The sequence below is a fragment of the Stigmatopora nigra genome, chromosome 17 (genome assembly GCF_051989575.1).
Source record: "Stigmatopora nigra isolate UIUO_SnigA chromosome 17, RoL_Snig_1.1, whole genome shotgun sequence".
Taxonomy (NCBI): domain Eukaryota; kingdom Metazoa; phylum Chordata; class Actinopteri; order Syngnathiformes; family Syngnathidae; genus Stigmatopora; species Stigmatopora nigra.
In genome coordinates, this window is record NC_135524.1 from 4446920 (window position 1) to 4468162 (window position 21243).

Consider the following 21243-nt stretch of genomic DNA (forward strand, 5'->3'; position numbering starts at 1 on the left):
GGCAGAAGAGCAGGAAAGCTTCGTGGGCATGAAGCCCCCAAGCCTGGTCCTTGAGAAGAGGAGGCAACAGCCTCACTTCTGCCTCGCTAGTATCCCCACAAGGTTTGGTGGAGCAAGAGGAGGAAGTGAAAGTAGAGGAAGAGAATACAGATGAAGATGCTGTGAAGGAAGGAGGGGAGTGGTGGTGGGAAAAAGGTTGGAAAAAATGAGAATTGAGGAATTGTGGAAGAAGATATGTGCAAGAGACAAGATGGGGGGAAGAAATAAATAAGACGACTACTGAGAGAATAATTCACCTTAAAATGCTAGACTAGTCTATGACATGCAAAGGAAAATCTTCCCTGAGAATTCTTGTGATTCATCCACCCAGATGCAGGAAAAAAAACAAAAAGAAAGAAAACTGAGATCTTTTCGGAAAACATCTATATAACTTACCAATTTGGTAAACAATGTTTCCAATTTGGAATTCACGAAAAAAACTAAAGCGGGGTATACACAACTTTGGCTGCACTGCAATGAATCAGCAACATGAATTAAGCCAATGATGAAGTTGTTGGTGGACACAGATTGAATAAATTTAAAAAAAAATGATCAAACGGTAACATCCCTGCATTCGGGCAAAGGGACCTACCTTTAATTCTCATTACAAAATGTGTAATTTGCAATATTTCCAAAATACTCCATCCTAAATTTCTGGTACTTTTCCCTAAATTTGCAATCTAAGTGTATACCCCGCTGAAGAGGGCGCAACAGAACATACATAAAGAAATACAACATAATGTTAGCAATAAGGCTCGTCGGCGTCAGCGAATTGAATGGACTGGGAGTCGCAGTCTACGTCGAAGGGCTTCTGCACAGACGGGCTTTCGTCCCCGAAATCGTGAGATAGCACGCGCCCGTTGCCGCACTCGGGCTCCGTCTCATAGCCGGTGTCACGCAGAGCGCGTGGGTTCTGGCCATTGTTCTGCGGGGGTCGGGGCTTCGCGGTGATTTTATCTGACGCCGCCGAGGGGTCCGTAAGGCCCGCTTCGCATGCGCTATACTCGGGCCGGGGGGCCTCACTTTTCTTGTGCGTTCCCAACAAGGCGGCCCGCAAGCGTAAGCACGGAGGAGGGAGGTATTGCATGTAGCAGTTGTACGCCATGGCGGCCAAAAAGAGGATGAAGAAGAGCAAGAAGAGGAAGAGGAGGGCCGTGCCGTTGGTGTGCTGTAAATATTCCGCTTCCGTGGGGAGGCGCAGCTCGGGGGGTGGATCGGAGCTGCTACTCGGCGTTAGTGGCGAGCGGGGTGGGGATGTGAGCTGCACGCCGGTGGTGAAATTTTGCGGGGCGCGGGCTGATGTTAGCACGCCGTCCGGGACGACTTTACCTTCCACGCCATGTGTGATCTCTCGGTTCTGGGAAGTGGTGGAAGAGTGCGGGACGTCCAGAGTCAAGATGTATCCCGCCAAGAGGCGGGTGAAGTTCTTTCCTACGGCCCTGGCGAACTCCAGCGACCAGCACTCGTAGTGGCCCTGGTCTTCGGCAGCCACGCTGTAGATGAGCAAGCCGTTCTCGCGGATGAAGTGGAAGCGTGAGGCCTCGGTGAGGAGGGAGTTGTTAAATCTCCATGTCAAATGGGCTGTGTTTGAATGAAGTGGGCATGGCAGCTCAGCGGAGCTTCCGGGCTTCACGGAAATATGTCGGTAGTCCTTCAGGGGTAAAACTGGAGCTGTGAAGGGGGGTCAAATAGAAAGTGATTAGTACATTATCACAACATACCGTATTTTCATGAATATAAGGCGCACCGCATTATAAGGTGCACTGTCAATGAATGACACATAAAAAAACAAATCCATATATTAAGCGCACTGGATTATAAGGTCTATTTTGGAGAAAATTTAAGACTTAAGTGAAAGTATGGTAGTTGTATTTTAGGGAACATTACCTTTGGGGCATTTGTCTGCATCACCATTAAGGTTCTGAATAAGCCTCCTGGAAGAGAAAAATGAAATGCTGAATGGAAAAAATAATGTAAGGGATAGGGGTTTTTATCCTAGGTGTGGCTTTATGTTGAGTCACCTGAGCTGCTGACTGGGTAGACCAGCAATTTTGACGCAGTGAGATGTGTGAGGGTCCCAGGCACAGTATGGGTCTCGGGCCAGTATGCAGTCATAACAGGACTGGTATCTGTTGCAGAAGGCGGTGGGGGACTGAACCACGCCGGAGTCGGAACCAGCGTAGAGTGATTGTGTCTGTGGGGAGAAGATTTTTTAGATATTCAAATGCAGTTCAGCAAGGATATTTGTGGGAAGTGTTTAACAAATGGTGTAATACTGACATGGGAGGACAATAGCAAGTTTTTGATTGGCTCAGAGTTCTTCAGCATCTGGATTTCCTCCACCATGTGAACCTCAGTTCCAAGGACCACTGACTTGTGTAGGACCCCCTTATCTAAAATAGAGTTGTTGTTGAAGTCTATTCTTTTGCTTGTGTGGATGAATACAATTATAAATTAGTTAGCTTTTGAGTATGTAGATTGTGTTTTGTACCTGTTCCTGTAAATATGACATCGTGAACGCTCTCGTCAAGGGCGCGGACGCGCTCCACGACAACTTGCGTGTAGTTGACATCTTTGGTAATGAGACGGGGTCTGTTCCCGATGGGAAGTACGGGGTCTTCCAGAAGTGGATGGTCTTTGACAAATTGCAGGGTTTTGTCAGGGAGGTGCAGTGAGCTGTTGATGTTCTGCTGCCGCATTTGACTATTAATGCACTGCCGGAGGACACAGTGTTGTTTTAAAATCGGCAGGATATACAATATAAAATCATGCCGTGTCTATAATGTGTGAACTTACTGCCCCCGGGCGTGGTGAGGGTGTAATGCCATTATAGCGGACCCACTTTGTGTGAGACTGCTCCACAGTGGCTTTCTGCATGTACTTGCCCTTGGAGAAGACCTCATCCACAGCAGACATGTTGTAAGCACACACTGCTGAAAGGCCAACATTTCCCCTTTGGAGACATGAAACAATAAGGTTTTACAAGTAATGAATAGTCAAAGGCATCGAGTGAAATTCAAGTGTTATAATTTGCAACAACAACAAAGATTTGAACCAATATAACCGACCATTGCGAGGTGAAGACCCCATAGATGACTGTGTCCGCCAAGCGGGCGCCCTTCAGGATGAAGACATCGTGCACCACATTGAAGACAAAGTTGAGTTCTGGCATAGAGCAGACCAGCTTGGCTTTCAGAAATGATGTCCACTTCTTCTGCAGTGTTCTCTGTCCTCCCTGGTCGCCCTATTTTGAGAAAGGACAACATGGATGACATCGGGGCAAGCTTACCGGAAAGTCGGGAAGAATGATGTGTACTCACTTTGCAAACGCGTGCCACCCTGGGAATGAGTAGATTGCCGAAGAACTCATACTCAACAGACACCTCGGTAAAGAAGTAATAGATTTTGTCGCCCTCGCCATCTGTGGGGTTCTCCTCTTCCCTGATTACATCAGCGAATACAAAACTTGGTTCTGCAGGGCAAATGATGAATGTGTTAGATAATAATTTGAGTGCATGGACACCTCAAATACATCATAAATACATTATAAAGTCTTTGACTTCTATTAATAACTCGCCATTGAGCCAGGATGTGGAGTATTCCGTCCTCAACATGTATGACAATGGAGAGTATCTGGAAATAATGGGCTCGCTACCCAAGAAGTTATAAGCAGTCCCTGAGTAGAGCTCTCCATCTGATGAAAAAAATGTATTATTAAATGGTATTTTAATTTCCTTGGGAAGATCATTGTTTATAAATTGACATAAAAGTGGTGTTAACTCACCAACCATGACTGTGGTGAAGCTTTGTGCGGGGTCAAAGGAGCATTTACCTCTGCCATCTTCTGCTCGACCCTCTAATGAAAAGTTAGCCACAGTCTACAATAGAAAAAAACTTTATATTGTATTAAATTAAATAAAAATAAATACAAAAATTAACTTCTTAGTGTCATTGAAGGCCATAAAGAGTCTATTTTACATTAAAATGCTCTAATATTCAACAAGAAATCATATAGTATAATTGAATGAATTAATATTTATATATATTTCTTAATTAAACCTCACCAAATAATCACACTTGGGTTGAAAGGCATGAGTCCCACAGACATAAAGTCGCTGGTCATCCACCACCTGCAGCACTCGAATGTAGTTCAGACAATCGGTCTGGAGACCACCAAAAGCCAGTAAATAATATGCATAAACATTTAATTCAATTCTCTATACATCTATACTACCCTACATTTGCTTACTCACCTCCTTTGATTTTCCTTTAAGGGTGCACATGGCTATGGGCGTCTCACCAACTTGCCACAGAACCTTTAACAAAGCAGTCAATATTACCTTTTATCCATATTGCTGATGAATTTCCTTCATACCTTTTTGTTCTGGACAGTCACATTCCTCTTGCTCAGCTCAAAGATGGCCTCCCGGGCACCCACATAAAGCGCATCCCGATCTTCACTCAGTAGCAATGTGGAGTAGTTGAAGATACCCGGTTCAGAAAACTTCATCAGCTCCAGATCTAAGCGCAGTGATGAAAACAATTCGGTTTTGCTTTGGTCAAAAAGGTAAGCTTTATCTCACACTGTTTGTTCCCCTTGTCTGTCATGAACAACCCTATTTCTCTCAGGACTCATAACACATAGTTGTCATGAATACAGTTCCTATTCTCTGTAAAGGAAGCTCCAAAAGACCCTAACCCTGACCCAATGCAGTATCACAATGAGAAAAGATAAACACATATTTGACAACTGCCAACAATGGGTTCAAAAAGTCATTTTAAAGGAACTTGCAGGTTGACCTATCAATTAAACAAAAAAATAATACAATAAAGGTCAGAAGTTAAAATATACGCCCGACAGTATCAGACAAATGAATTTGGAATCCTAAAATGGTTTAAAAAAATATTGAACAAGGACTAAATACAGAAAATATTTCTTCACTTTCTAAAAGGGAAAACAAACAAAACAACCTGACACAATGTCAAACACTAATGTTTTCGGTCTAGCCAAACACTAGATTACCACAATATTGAATGGAAATTATTAATTTTTCTTAAATGCGTGGTAATATATAATATCACAATTTAAAAAGACTTACTTCTGTCTTTCCAAGAGGTTCGAGGGACAGCATGGGGTCCATGGGTAGACACTTCCAGGAGCAGTCCCAGGAACACGCCTAACACGCCAAACCCCATGTTGGATTCCGCCAACTTGGGAATGGTGGTGTTTCCTCTGTAAGACACGGTGGAAGAATGAGCAAGATAAATTCTATTTCACAATTCAGACGAGATGAAGGAGGAGGAAAAGCTTCTCATGCTATGCTGACAGAATATGGGAACTCCACAAAAATACACTTCCCTCATAATGAAATTGGATGACTGGTTCAACCTCATGTCACAAGGTATTACTTGTATCATGTTGCGAAAGAGATGAAAAATGTTACTGTACAATGGTGTACATGTAGTACTTCTGATTTTAACTTACAATATGACAACACTAAGTACAAAACAGCAGTAGAACACACAATAATAAAAATAAGGGTACAAAAATAATTGTATTGGAAAAATTTGATGTATTTAACAGATTGTTATGTTATGAAAAAATAATGCAGTAATTTAAATTTGAATTTTTCCATCTGAGAAGTATTTTCTAACTGTCATAAAATGTCTTTCTCTTTTGCTTGCTACTGGTATTCAACCAGTATTTAACACTTGCTTACATTTCAAGTCAGTTTAAGGTCATTTGAAAATCTAGGGGGGTGTAGAGCGACTTTAAAGATTAGGCAGAAATATTAAAACAAATCTCTAAATCTGTTCTCAATCCCTCTTGTGCCACACGCAGAGTGAAGACCAACCAACTTGTCCAATTTAAACCAGCACGTCAAGTTTTATGACAAGTCTGATAAGGAAAGACGTGAGATTAACAACAGTTGGAATGACATTATGCTTCAAAGTGATTAAAGGATATAATTCAATTCAAAGTGTTTCCCTTGACTTGATCCAATCATGTGATGGTGCACTGCATACCTTGAATTTTGTGAATAAAAGTAAAATTAGTTCGGGTACCTATTCACAACAAAAGGCTGAAATAATCTCGACAAAAGCCGGTAATTCTTGTTTTTCCACAACACCCTCAAAAGATTATTTTACCAAACGGGTTAATCAGGCACACGAGTCAACAGGTGATCTGGTTTTCTTGTGAGAATCGGACAAAGATTTTAACCAGTACATAATTTCATAAACTGGCCTTTTTCCACCCTTCTATATCAAAATATGATACCTGGTAATTAGTATTTTTGGTGACAAAACACTTGATCTAAACCACATCAAGTGTATTTCCCTTAAAAAATGCACTTTGTTATATACAAAGCCTGTGTTTTAAAATGATATCAAAGCTTTTCTTTGTTCTTCTATTAGAACAATGGAGAACAAATAAGGTATTGTCCCATAGGCTTAATAGGACCATTAAGACTAATTCCAAATATAGTTTGGTCATTATTTTTAATAACCAGTGTTTAATGGCAGTAGGATACATAGACAATCAATCATTCCTATTGGGAAAATGGAGTGTGCTAAGGTTGTTGATTGATTCTTGATTGACTATTAAATTAGAACAAATTGCCATAGGAGTTTTAACCTCTCAAACATTGAGGTCACCAACCAAAGTTGGTCATTCCAGGCAAAAACTCTGTAATAAGAATGAGGGAGGAAGGGGGATTGCTCCAAGTGCACAAGGACCAATTGTTTATTGAAGATGGCCTCCACTCATTCCAACGCCAGACCCCACCGACCCCCCCATCCCATTCCTCTACATCAACACTGCAGAGTAGCAAACAATGAACAGAGAGAGGCAGGAGACAACACAACCGAAGTAAAAAGTCGGTTAGGCTTAGCAGCACAAGAAAAAAAGTCCTTTAAAATTGATGTTCTTGAAAAAGACCGGAAACACGAGCTGAACTTGTAATAACGTTCTCTTGTCTTTGACCTGCCACCTAACCTCACTAGCACTCTGCATGCGTCCCATTTGGGTCAAGGCTTAACAAAAGCCTTATACTCTCATTGGAGAGGGCTCTGTGGGTTACAGTAGCAGAAAGAGCAAAACTGGCAGCCACGCTGTGCCCGCTGACAGATTTAGAGAAGCTGCCATACCGGGGATTGGTTATTCAAGACGGTTACCCTGCTGGCAAGCTTCTTTGAGTCCTTTGTGTTGCCTTCTCAGCTACTTGAGCTTCACAAGGAGGCGGACACCTGCGCTAGGCGGTGGGGTTCTCAGTATTTCGCTGGTGACCGAGTGCTGATGTTGGGTGGATGCCCACTTGGGCCGAAGTGGGTCGAGTATGTAACGTCGGCTCACATGAAAACCAGGGTGAAATGATATCGGATTATCGACAGATACTGCCAGGAAGACCTTACAATTATAGGGAGTGGGGTTATGTGTTGAACAACTGGTCTTATTGCCGAAATTAATATAGTAATTGTACAATATACCAAGAATTCAATAGAAGAATTATCAAAAATATTATTTGGATCGTTGCAGATTAGTATATTACATTGTTGATGACAATTTTGATGTTTAAAAACAATAAAATGAGTTGTGTCAGTGTTCTAGATAAAGATTTTTCTTTTAAATTACATACTAGTCTCCATCGCTGAATACTTTCTCGGATTAATGTCCGTCATTTGTCTTTTTCTCATGCCTCTCTTGTTCAAATCTATTGTGCCATGACAAAGAAAGCGCTGACTACACTTTTAGATGTTTACTAAAATAAAATCTCATGAGATAAGATTAAGAGATTATCAAACATTTTACATGACTCTATGCTTTATTTTGTTGTGTTGGCAAAAAAAAAAAAACTTGCCCCATCCCATAATAAAAGATGCTATCTTCCCACATTTTAAATGCAATGCAAACAAGACTCTGGGCATCCTGAGAGGAGAGCAACATAATTGGACATTCACTCATTGCCAACTTCGGAGCTCTTGTTGGCACAGAAACAAACTACTTTTTATATTGTTTGGGGGGAGATTTTGTGAGTTTATCACCAGTAGTACTTTGAGAAATCAGAGTGATTATCAATTTCCAATGCAACAGTTTTATGAACGGGATTTGATAAATAAAGTAGGGAATCACATATGGCTGTCTTCTCTTTAGCTCACCCCATGGGGTCTGTGGCAATCCCGACATTCGTGAGGACTCATCGGATAATACTGGGCCAGCAGTTAAATAAATATGACCCTAAAGCACTACACTACATGAGGTTATGCGAGGACCAAAAAAAATAGACATATTTTATCATTAAATGCGACTATAAATACACAGTTGAATGTGGTAGACTAAACTGACTATTGGGGACTCATCTTAAAACAAGGGGACTTATGGATTCACCCAGCATGATGAAGAGATTCTCTCAGTCCATCTGAGTCTTTAACAATCCCAACATCTGGGTTTAACCAGTATTACAACTCCAGCTGGCAATCATTTATTCATACAATTATTAAAGCATTCATATTATTCCTGCATGGCTGCAGAAATGCGGTTTTTGGTTGTTTCAAGGACTGCCTCGTCGCAATTACTTGTGGAAACAGTGCAATTTATGAGCAGCTCATAAAAAGATCAAAATGTACTGGCATGACCTCCGGTGGTTGGCCAGCCGATGAAGGATGACACATCGGTCTGGAAGCATTATTCACTGTAACCTCACTAGATGACAGGTGGAAGGCTGGAGGAGTATATTATTAGATACAGTCGAATGCCTTAAAGCTTGAAAATATGTCTTGAATGTCAGACAGTTTAGAATAAATAATGTTTACTGGAGTATTTTGTAATAATTTCAATGTGGGGCTGCCCCATTGAAAAGTCCTGCAATATTACAGTGTGTAACTCTTGCTAAACATTCAAAATTACTTAAAACATGAGCCAGACTGTGCATTGGTTTGTTTTACTAGAGGCTTAGAATAAAATCTGCACAATTTGCAAGGTACAAATCATACTCTACATTTTTCCTAAACGATCCAGGAAATATGGGGAAGCAAAAACAAACTATTCTTGGTTATATTGAACTGTGCAGCTCAATGATCAATGACTGGCTTAAAAAAGGATAAGAGCTTTTGTGAAGGAGACACTACACAGAGGATGTAAAATGGAAGCCATCATATATAATTACAAGCTGTAGTCTACGGCGGAGCTTGCATGTCAACCTAAAGTGGCCACAGCAAAGGCAAATAAGGGGTCAAGTCCTACAGAGGGTATATTTAGTAGACCGATGGTGAGATTTAAAAAAAAACGCCCTTTTTTTTAGTCTTATAGCAGAGGAGGATCTAAAAAAAATTTGGGGCGAACATATGGATGAGTGATGTGTGTGGTCAGGCTTTTAGTGCGACTTTAACAGGACAAGATGTTCCTCTGTAATCTTTAATTTAATAAGACAATTAAAAAAAATAAAGTTTTGGCAAATAAAGCATGCATACTAAAATTCGTGGTCTAAATAAATGCATAAAAATGACAGGATAGGCAATGTAGTCTAACTTTATAATCTTTTTACCACCATATATCAGGGAATAATCTAATGAATAATTGGTTTCTAGATTAAATTTTAAAATATTTTTTATTAAGGAGCAGTAACGAAAAAAAATCTAAAAAAATATGACTAAAATCGGTTTATTGCGCAGACATAAATGGTGGTAAAAGATCCAAGTTAAAGTCTAAACAGGCAGTTGAGCCATGTGTAAAAGTGCAATGTCAGAACCTAAACACCAAACAATAACCCCTGACCTACAGCAATGATTGTTTTGACAAATGTGTCTGAAGGCACCTGCTCTAAACCATTAACATACACCGACCCTAGACAAAGTACAAAACTGAGGTCGCCACACAGTGGGATTAAGCCGCAAAAGCTGTGCAAAGTACGCAATGTCACGACTCTAACCCTAAAACGTCAAAAGCCATTAAATTCCAACAGAATTGGCAATTTGGCATAGGACCCATACGCCTACAACTTAGGTTACTTAACTGTGTATCACCTGGTGTTGCACAAATAACCAAAAAAGTTAACTAAGAGAGAGGAAATCTATCAAAAACTGAAAGATTTGAAACAAAATACCAACACAATGTTATACTATCCACCTTTAAGGCTCTTGACTATGTAATGTATAAAATGAGGAAATACAGCCATGTCACATGTGAGCCACACACTCATTCACAGACAAGTCATTCTCTAGATGTCGTTTTCCTTTAGGCCACTATAATGACAGCCAGGCCTCCAGGGCACATTATGCCAGCCTATTTTGAGAAGCCGTGAAAGGCTTGTTTGAAAGCCTTGAGGTCTCAAGAGTGTGACTGGTAGTCCAATCTGTGGTTATGTTGTTTTTTCTAAGTAGTCCCGAGCAGGTGACTTCACTCCCCATAGCTCAGGGGCCATTTCTGTTTTTATTTCATAAGTTGGAGAAAAGTCATAAGTCATTACTTTTACCTCTCTCTGTCAACCTCATATAATAAGCTTTTATTCATCTTAAATCAATCCAGTTGTTGTTTTTTTTAATTGCATGACAGGCTGTAGCAAATGCTCTAACCATCTGTTACGCCCCTGTTGTAGTGCACAATGAAATCTCTCAAATGAACTCTCCCACCAGTCATTAGAAATAGTAGAAAACATCTCTAAACATGATGCTACATCTCATCCTCTCTGCTTCCTGTTGGCACTCATTTCAATCCCTCTTCATTCGCCCAACAGTCTTTATAGGGCACCAATTTCACGGTGGTAAATTCTGGAAACGAATGGAAAAATACATCCCTTTGGAGTCGTGTGAAAACTCACTAAATCACCCACAAAAGGCTCCCACAACACCAAGAGGGTGTCCTCCTGAATTTGGAAAACCAGACACATACACACAGTTCCTTCACAAAGGGATGAATAACAGAGAAACAAGCAAGACAGCATGATTCTCATGATTGGTGGATACTTAAAAATACAATGAAAGGGATTTTTAAAATGTATATATAAATACATAACAATTAGATGCCTCGTGGTGTAGAGGTTCACTCGCCTGACTTTGGTGCGGGCTCGATTCCCGCTGGTGGCGGTATTATTGGAAGTGCGGGTGGTCATTTGTCTGTCTTTGTGCCCTACGACTGACTGGCGACCAGTCTAGGGTGTAGTCTGCCTTTCACCCAAATAAAGGAAGATGAATGAAAAATGAATACATAAAAAGTAAGGTAAAGAATAGTAAAGTAGAGAGAGGGTCCAAAGCTAAAATGCAAAGTCTCATTGATAGTATTTGAATCATAAATTCATTCTTTAAAGACAAACGTTTTTTATGAGTTACTCTACTTCAAGTTTCATGTCACAACACTAACCTAAACCAGTTTCCACTCAGTAGATCAGACGAGGTTTCTAAACCTGTAGCAGCAGGATGCTTGTAAAAAAAAAAAGGAACTAGACACCATGTGTTGTAATGTGTTGTTCCCACAGAGCAAAGAAAATCTACACCTGTGAGTATTGCTGTTTATCAATTCGTACAGGTATGTGTTATTCAGCAAATGTTAATAAATACTGTAAACTTTACACCATTTCTCGCACCCAATCTGCATCTAACCAATTCCAGTTTTTATTGTATATGGCTAAACAATTATTCATTTGAGTTTTGTTGTTGTTTGCCAAAAGGGAAATTAGACCAGTAATTTAACTACTATTTTGTTCTGGGGGAAAAATGTGTAATGAACACAGAGGTTTTGCACTTTCCTGGTGTGACACTTGTTCAACATTTAACTTTTTTAACTCTTAAAAGGGGCAAGTGACATTCATTAATTTACCCAGTCAAAATAGATTGGACGTCTATAGCTGTCATCAGGTGTTATTTATTTTTGTAAAAAATTAACTTTTAGTTTTAGGAAATATAAAAGGAAGAACATTACCGGGTTATTGAAGATCTATTTCAGCTGTGGGGTTTCAATTAGATTTTCAACCCTCTGATTAAACTCAGTAACAGTTGATCATGCATGGAAAGTGTTGGAAAAGCTTAGAAAAAAAGTGGCAGAGTATCATTGAGCCAACTCAAAAAAGCAGCCTGCTTTGCCCAAAACCATCAGCACTGTGTATCAAATAACAACCAATCAAAGAGCACAAAGGGGAAAAACTTGGTTTCATCACAGAGCCCAGGTGTAGCTTGGTAAAAGGTAGTAAAAACAAACAAAAAAAGAGAGCAAAGCCCCAAGGTGATTACAGGAACAAGGGAGGAGTAAAGGGCGGTTTGGCGGAGGGGGGATGGTCAGACAAGCATGCAACATTCGTGTTGGAGCGTGCAAGCACATGAGCAGCTCGGTTACGGTCCGCACTGCACGAGGGGTAAACAACAGGGAGTGAGGAGTAAATCTGACCTGTGGTTCCTTACAAGATGTGATCTTCTTCCTCTGGGGAGGATTATAAAATCCTCAAGCTAGGCGAAATGGGCAAGAAGAGAGAGATCAGACAGGATAATTATGAAGAGTGTGAGTGTAGTGCACAACTTTGAAAAGGGCCATGACTGATAACATAACTAATATGGAGAAATCAGTGGTTGTCTCTCAGTTTTTACTGTAATGCTAAATGTCATCAATTGGTAACCTATGCACTCTTGCTGATCATGTATCCCCACCTAGCTAGAATAAACTTACCTTAAAATACTATGAACGGGGCTTATCAAACTTTTGGAGTCCTCTATGTAAACATAAATAACAAGAGAGCAAGGTCAGCTCGCTTAAGTTATCCTATGCATCACTTCAGTGTGCAATGGAGGCCTCACTCTATTGTTGATGCTTACACAAAGAAGCTAAACACAAATGCAAATGAACACAAACAAAACATACAACACGTCCCTGCCTCATGGTCTCCTCTGACAGCTTCGATTGAGATGTGCATGATGATGACATTGGTGGAAGATTGATGAGCTCTGGGTCAAAGGTTACAACCCCCAGGTCATAGTTAGGAAGCGCTTAGTCTGTTACTCGCTCAACTTTCACAAAAAAACACTGAGAGATAATTCTAAAAGTTTTCCTGCGTTATTCAGACAAGGTCAACTCTTCACAAATCTGTATCGTGAGATGGTTGCGAGCCCTTTGGTGATACCGAGGTCGGGGACAGGGCAAAGAATGGAAGCAAGGAGGTCAAAAGCATGGACTTGAATGATGACTACTCACAATGAAAACTAATTTATCAAATGTTTCCCGCTGTGGGAACTTAAAAAGTAGGAAACATACTGACAGATGATGTTTTTAAGGTCACACCAGTTTGACACCCGATTTCCCACTCAAGACAATAGCATTGTTCTCTGTTCCCAAGCACTCAAGTGTCCACTTTATTTTAATTTTAATTAATTTCATTAGCTATTTCTTTCCCTCTTTTTGGGCTGTCAGCCCTCACATAAAATCTACCCAAAGAAACAAACCATTTCTGAGGGAATAATCTAATGAACAATTGGTTTCTAGATGTATGGTTATGGTTATACTATTTTTAATTAGGTATCGAAATATTCCTGTCTTATCTTGATCGCTAAATGATATCCTAAAACTATTTAAAACCTAAAGAGCTGAATCTGCTTAAGGCAGGTGACTGTGGTAAATCAGGCTTGAATTTGACTGCAATCCAAACCGCATCCAGCATCCTAATTGCAAACCACAACCAACTTTTGGGCGTCTCAAGCTAACCACAACTTCAACAAATACATCTGTAACCAATTTTTATGGTTTTCAGCCATAGCAATTCCCATTTAAATAATAAGGCTTTTATTATATTAGATTTTACTACGGTGGAACGTCAGTACTCGGGATTCTGAACTGTGAAACTGATTAATTTTATCCAATTTCTCAGAGTAAAGGTTCATAGATTCAATAGATTGCATTCAGGGGGTCCATTGTGGTTGCAAACCTGGTCTATCTACAAAAACCCCATTGGGGATCTTGACTCACGCAGAAAACAAAGCACATGACTACACAGCAGACATTCCCTGCAATGGTGGTCTTTCCAGGAAGTCAACACACCACCCTCATCCCAAAATTTTCACACATTATTCTTTCCGCAATCAACCCCCTCCATCTATCACCCATGTTTTGTGACACAGCTATCAGTGGGCATCACTGCAGGTGGGGGAAGTAAACAAAATGATAGAGACTGAGAAAGAACATACAGATTTGGTGTTAAATAAATATAAAGGGAGGAAAAAAAACAACTAAGTCGACTTGGATGAGATTTTCCATTACTAAGCAAATATTTACCTATTGAGTTTAAGGCTCTACTTCATTGTTTTAGGGGGCTTATGGTGAAAGGGTCCAATCTTGTGAAATCCTCTTCTAGAGAGGGAATTGGGTGGTTGCCTTGAAGAGGATTATATGCCAAATCTTAGTACATCTGGAGCTGGAATCCAGTGCTAGTCGATGTACAATAGATGCACAGTAGTGCAAGAAATGCTGAAATATCAAGGAGGTCAACTTGTTTGGAGGTTGAAAGAGGGATCTGGAGACAAGCCAGTTAGGATCTGGGAATAGCAAATGGAATGCCTGAACCCAAGATGAATGTGGATTGATATCCAACACTGAACAAATCTTCGTTTCAAGGAAATAAGGAGACATTTGTTTGGCCGTTTTATCCAAACTGGAAAGCAAATAAGTGGGATCTTCTGCTTTTCTTTAGATGAATGTTAAGCAGCCACTTGTTGAGGAGGCGGGGTTTGTTCTCTGTAGGCGAGGGGTCCTCCTCCAATTTTTCCCCTTACTTCCCTTTGGCGTAACATTTACCATTCTTCATTGGTGAACAATCATAGAACAACACAGACTAGCAACAGGCAGACAATAAAAAGAGGACAGCCCCTCCCCCTCCTTTTCGATCCCACTGGTTGCCTGGTTACCTTTCATCCCAGCCGGACAGTGAGCCAACAACGTTATACTTACTACTACATACTACTACTGCTAAACTTTTATTTCATATTGGCAAATGAAGTATTGGTTCCTCCAGTTTTTAAACATGTTTGTTTTTAGGTTTAAATATACATCTCACATTCAACATTTTTGGTCAAATATAAAATGATGTTGTCGCTGTCCAAGGTCCTCGATTATTCCTACTGTTAAAAAGATGTTCCCTGTTTGACAAATGAAACTATGTTTAAATAGATTTTCTTCTATTCAGTCAGGCATGTTTATAATCCCTTTCAGCTGACTGACTTCACTTATTAGAGGCCTTGATGGCATATTTTCTTAGTTTACCATGCACTCATTCTCAAACCAACAAGGAGAGAGAAAGAGAAAACATTCACAAAATAAACCCTTTTTTGAGACATTAATGAATGAGGAAATTACAAGGGACTTTCTTGGGAGTGACTGGAGTGTTTTAACTTAACACAACTGTATTGCGTTATGGACATGTAACTTTCACATTGAATAAACAGATCAAATGAGAAATGCCAGACACTTGCACGAGGATGAAACACCACTTACTTACTCGGTTAGCGTGTAAGGGTTCATTAAAACGTCTTGGCTCTTCCTCTCTTGCACAATTAAAATTGGTTGGGAGTGTAGTTCCGGACCCTCAAAGGGCAATCTGGGAAGAATAACAAACAGAAAAGAGAGTTGGTTTAGAGCAGGAAATGTCATGTTTAATGTATTAAAAAAACATCCCAATGATTACTGTAGGCAAAAATGACCATCAAGGCTGAAGTGTATGTCAAACTTAGCAGATACGCTTCAGTAGCTTACAATTGCCCTAATGAGGCCTGCACTCTCTGAGACGAGTTTTGTGGGATACTGTTACCGTGGAGACCACCACCCCCATTCAACCAGCTAGCTAAACAGAGACAAGAAATCCTTGGAGAGAGCACACAGAGTAAATGCTGTCCAAAAGATATTGCAATGCAATGATGACACACAGATAACATTGCAAAAAAATGTTAAAATTAATTAAATCAACACACACACAAAATGGAATATACTATAACATGCCATCTTCTGAACTTTAGTCACATTCCTAATCATTGATGGTTGAGATACAAACTTAACAATACTACATTCAGGTAAGGACAAATAATATCACTGTTAAAATTATCATAAAGTGGATTTATGAGTTGAAGAGGATAATTTAATGTGACGCCAAAAAAAAATACAAATCAGGCTTTAGCTCTTCATCTCATCTGCTTTGGAAGGGATTACATTAGCCACATTGGATTCCTAGATTGATACACTATCTGAGTTAACATGCTGCAATAACAGAGATTCTTGCCTGACAAAATGGGATTTAAACCCCAGTAAGCAGATAAATGTTGGGATACTCATTTTTCAAGCGCATGATACTAAAGAGAATAAAATAAAAATAAATGTTTTACAACATTAAATGGACAGTAAGTGCATAATCTACAACAGATTATACAAACCATAATGGATATTTTGACTGAATGGCTGATTATCCTCAATGGGTAGTCGCTTTAGCTGTATCATGCAAAAATCTTTTTGGGCAAAAATATGTAAAAATAATAATAATAATAATAAATAAATAAATAATAGGGGAATTTTGAGTTGATATTTTTTCAATTAGGAAAATGTTCAATGCTTTCCTCAACCAAGGAAATAGACCCACTTGCTGAACCCATCTTCTCAAGGCTGAGTTTAGTGCTACTAGCATCGAAGCCCATTAACCTGCAGTGACCGGAATATGATTGGCAATAAAAAAAGATTTAAAAAAAAACATTCGCTACAGATAAAAATGGCAAAACACTACAAAAGTCTACCCGAAAGCTTATATTTTAGACACCCATTAGTCACCAACAAGGCTATTTATTTCCCCTTTCAATCCAACAAAAACTGTCACTTATCACCGGAAAGTGCAAAAGCACAACCTTACTGAATTATTTACCTCATACCGGGTTGAGGGTAAAAATAACCTGAAACGTGCAAGCCATCACAGCACAAAATACACTTTCTGTGGCAATAACACATTGACACAAGTCTTACCATGACGACTGTGGTTGAAGATCCTGCAAGTGGAAATTTTTTCCTTCTCAGATTTGCAGGTGCATAACAGAGAAGGGAGCCAGAATATATATTTTGTTCTTTTAATGATCCAAATATGACTGTCACCTCCACTCACGTTGCTTTCTGTCACATCCGCCATGTAAAAAGGGCGGAGGGAATGGCGCTCAGCTGCTGTTGTGCGGGAGTGGTCTCATCTCTGGAATACCTCAATGCACACAATCGTCTCAAGAAGGAGGAGGACGAGAGTTAGAGACGGGGGATGGGGCTTATGGGAGCGTGGCTATTGTGACGGGAGTAGCTTTCGTCAGTCCTTTTAGTGCTCAAAGGAGTGACCAAAGAACCTATATTTATGTTTATATTAATGTTTTTTTCCCATACGAATAGTCAGTGAAATTATGACAACTCATTGATGGCAATGGACATCAAACACATTCCAACTTAGAACAGTAGCAGTATTTATACCTTAAAAAAATACATATACATGTTGTCTCTGCATTTTTATGCAAATGTACTGAATTCAGAGTTGTTAAATGAGAGAGTTAATGACCAAAATGCTGCAGGCCGACTTCTCTAGTCATTAAGACCTTTCCTGCTTAACCACAAGTCAATCATTCCAATGGACAAAAGTAACTGACCCGTATATTGTTACGATATAAATTCCGATGACAATATAAAATGTATTAAAAATTGCACAGCTCTATGCTATCCAATCCTGTAGCTGCAACTAACAAACTGCATCATGACAGATTAACTGGGAAAAATATATAGCTTGAGCCCTTTTATGTTACCTCAAAAGTGGCTAGTAACAGTCAAACATGTGTTTTTCACACACATCAAATGCCATTACAGGCACGTCGCCTTGTGTTATGGAGGCAGATGGTACCCCTTGCTGCCAATTGCAAATAACTGCAGCCTGGGGGAGGTAAAGGGGATGGGGTTGTTGTGGCTGGAGAGTGTTAGGTGGGAGGGGGTGGCGTGGGCCGGCCCAGATGTCTGATATTTAGAAACAACAGTGCACCACACACCTCAACTTTAAAAGCACCAGACCTGCACCCTGACCTGATCCTGCAGGGCTAGAACAATGAGGGTGGTCGCGAGCTGTATGTCAAAAGTCTACACGTGGACAACACAGTTGGAGGTTATAAATCCAAGTAGAGAAATATGGTGACTAAGTGAGTGAAATCAGATAAAAATTGTAGTCTTTCAAGGCTGCTTGAAGCATAAAAGTAATGCAAAAGAACAGCAATGAATCAACAAACATCTGCTTTAGGTTTGGAAAATATTGCTAAACATTTCCTCCTATTTTTTGCATGTCAACTTTTTCAGTGCCAATGATGAAATTTGCACAAATTACCTAATTGAAGTCATTCACATCTAATATACGTGAGGAGACTTTTACAAGAAGGGAGAGTGACCATTGACATTTTCACATGGAGGGCTTGCAGTGATCTTTTACTTGCAGCCTCCCCGGCCCTCCTTGATAAATGCCATATACTGATGCTGTTTTATAAGGAAATAAGGAGTTTAGGCAGAGATGCATTGAGACACACTTACTTAACTTGCATATACCAATATATCCTGATTATTAAATGATTTGTCTGCTAGTGAAACAGCAGCATACTGTTTAGGCTATTTCTCCATATCCATCTACCTTAATGATTGTGACTGGCTTGGATGTCAAATAGAAAGTTCACAGCAAACCACATCATAGAAAGTAGACAGAGGTGACACGCTGGGGTCGGCTGCGTCCCATAAACTTTAGTCTATTGTTAAATTTGAAAGAGCGGCCTCAAAATTTATGCATGTCAAAAGCAGAAACCTCCCAATGACCTTTGGGTGCCAGAACGGCTTTTTGAGGGAGTGCAAGAAGTTTGAAAAAAGTTTTCTGCTCACTACTTTATTAGCTTTGCATTCATGAGAAGTAAATATTTGACACATTAACCTACTTTGTACTGGTATTGTTTGTTTTTGTAGGAAGTTTATGTGTTTGGGAAGTTTGCTCACACAGTTTGCGAAAAGTACACAAAAGAAAAACACTAAATGTCATCACTGTACCAGTTAAGGCCAATTTTAACATAGAATTTCAAGTACAAATATAATGTTATGCTTGAAAGTTGCACTAAATTTTGATGTAGTATTGCATTTTATGTAGGAAAAAGTACAAATATAATGTTATGCTTGAAAATTGCACTTTAAGTTTTGAAGTAGTATTGCATTTTGTCTTAGAAAAAAAGATCAAGTAGTCGAATCATGACATTTGGGCACCAAAAGAACTTATTAGTGGTTGGGGAGTGATTTTTTCCCAGTCTTAGAACATCAACTGCCATTGACAGCAATATACGTCCAATCCATTCTGATATGAAATGTTCATTCGCATTCGTTTCAATGAATCTGACCTCTATCTATTATCAATGGCGTGCAATCAGGTCAAAATCAGTCCTGAAAAACTTATTTTAATCACATGCATTCAAATCTTTCAAACGGGGACACGGCGATCTGCATTTAAAAAAAACAGCGTGTGAACTAAAATGACAATGGTATTTTTCGCTTCTCCGTACCGGAGCAACAAGTGCACAACTCTGGGAAATCCAACAGCAGTTCAGCACGAAAAGAAAAACATGGATTAAAGTAACTTTTCACTGAATTGCAACTCACCGATTATGCTTACTTTTCCTGATCCTTTTGTGGTCCTCTTAGTGCAGGCGACTGGTCACAGAACCTGCATGATGGCTGAAACCAGACTGATTCCAGTGTGTCTCGCTCCAGGCTCTCATAGCGACACGAAAGGGGGGATGAGGGAGGGGAGAGTCGAAAGGGGGAGGGAAGGAGAGAATAGAGATGTTGGTCAAATGGTCAACACAAGGCTCCTCCATTTCTTATGCATTTATTGGAGTGCAGAGTTAGGGCAATTATTCTACAGAGTGGTGTGGAATAGGAGTGAAAGTTATTCTTAAATCATGGCAAAGAACTGATAGGATTTGAAAAGGGAGGGTAGGCAAGAGTAGGGTATGACAGAGCTATAAGGTTTCCAGATCACTGTAGGTTAGTTTGAAGGAATTAATATTAAGATAACCGGATCAGGATTCAATGAGAAGGCAGGGGTCCCTTAAAATTTGCCTCAGGAGTGGGATCGATTTCTTTGGGACTGGTTTGAGCTGGAGTTAAAAGCCACTCGCAATTAAAATACCAAGCATCCCGCCCTCGAGACTTTAAATCTGACCTTGCATAAAATTCCTCTTATTCACACTACAGTAGTTCATTCATAGAAACATCATGACTTCATGTGTATGTGACTTGGAGCATAAAAAAATCCATTCCGGGTGTTGTCAATGCAATTTTTTTGCAAAACTGATCAAATTGCATGCAAGTTTAAGAAATAATATTAAAAATAATAATGCAAAGTCATCTTTAAGGTAGCAAAAAGTGTACCCAGCATTTTTTCTTAAAGGAGTAGCAGTTGTGGAGTAGACAGAATGACTCTTGTGAGTTCAAGAGGGTCTTTTTTTAGTGTGCCTTGAATACAATAACATCTTTATAGTTGAGATTGAAAAAAAAGTCTACCTCTGTGGCCTCTTTGTGGCTTGTGCAACAACAAATTATTCAATTGCCGCATTCGTCTGGGAAATTAACTTCCTGATGCATGCGGAAAAATTGACATGTAACGATCTCGTCATTTTTTTATTACAACAAAGCCTTTGCACATATTCTTAAGTTTTCTATCATTAACTAGTGATTTAAGGGTTAAAAACAGATGAAATAAAACAGCTGACTTTATCTTCACTCAGTTGCTGACATGTGCTGTTAAGAGGAAACAGGTGACTATAGAATGTGTGCCAAAGTATCGGTGGCGTGCAGATGATTTGTTGCAACTTGAGATGGACTGCAGCTTTTTAAAAGATATACTACATGCACAGTAGTGTGTTAACGTATTAGGCCTCTGCTTACTTTGTTGTTTTAATGATGCTATTCACAGCAGTCAGTCAATTGTAAAGAACAGGCCATATGCATCAGTCCATGCTTTTTACTACACATGTATTTAACTCACTTGTCACCAATGATCATTTTTCAGTACTCTGGATAGTGACATTAAAAAAATATGGATAAATTGTAAAAATAGATTAATCTCATTGTTAAATGGCAGCAAACCTGGATTGAGAGCGGGTGGAGAATTCCACATGCAATAATTGACCTCATTGTTTGCTCCTTTCGCTCGCAGA

The 21243-nt window shown here is 39.7% G+C and overlaps 1 protein-coding gene across 1 annotated transcript; it reads right to left on the reverse strand.

The window, feature by feature from the left end:
* Positions 1-7: 7 nt before the first annotated feature.
* Positions 8-19807, reverse strand: sema4d (sema domain, immunoglobulin domain (Ig), transmembrane domain (TM) and short cytoplasmic domain, (semaphorin) 4D). The gene is made up of 16 exons (XM_077737737.1): positions 19682-19807; positions 15504-15602; positions 5139-5272; positions 4415-4560; positions 4293-4355; positions 4104-4202; positions 3824-3917; positions 3617-3733; positions 3360-3511; positions 3108-3283; positions 2836-2992; positions 2531-2753; positions 2320-2432; positions 2061-2233; positions 1927-1973; positions 8-1710 (listed from the first exon to the last, which is right to left on the reverse strand). The coding sequence occupies exons 2-16, from the start codon at positions 15524-15526 to the stop codon at positions 782-784; spliced, it is 2646 nt and encodes an 881-aa protein (XP_077593863.1). The 5' UTR covers positions 15527-15602; positions 19682-19807; the 3' UTR covers positions 8-781.
* Between the last annotated feature and the right edge of the window lie 1436 nt (positions 19808-21243).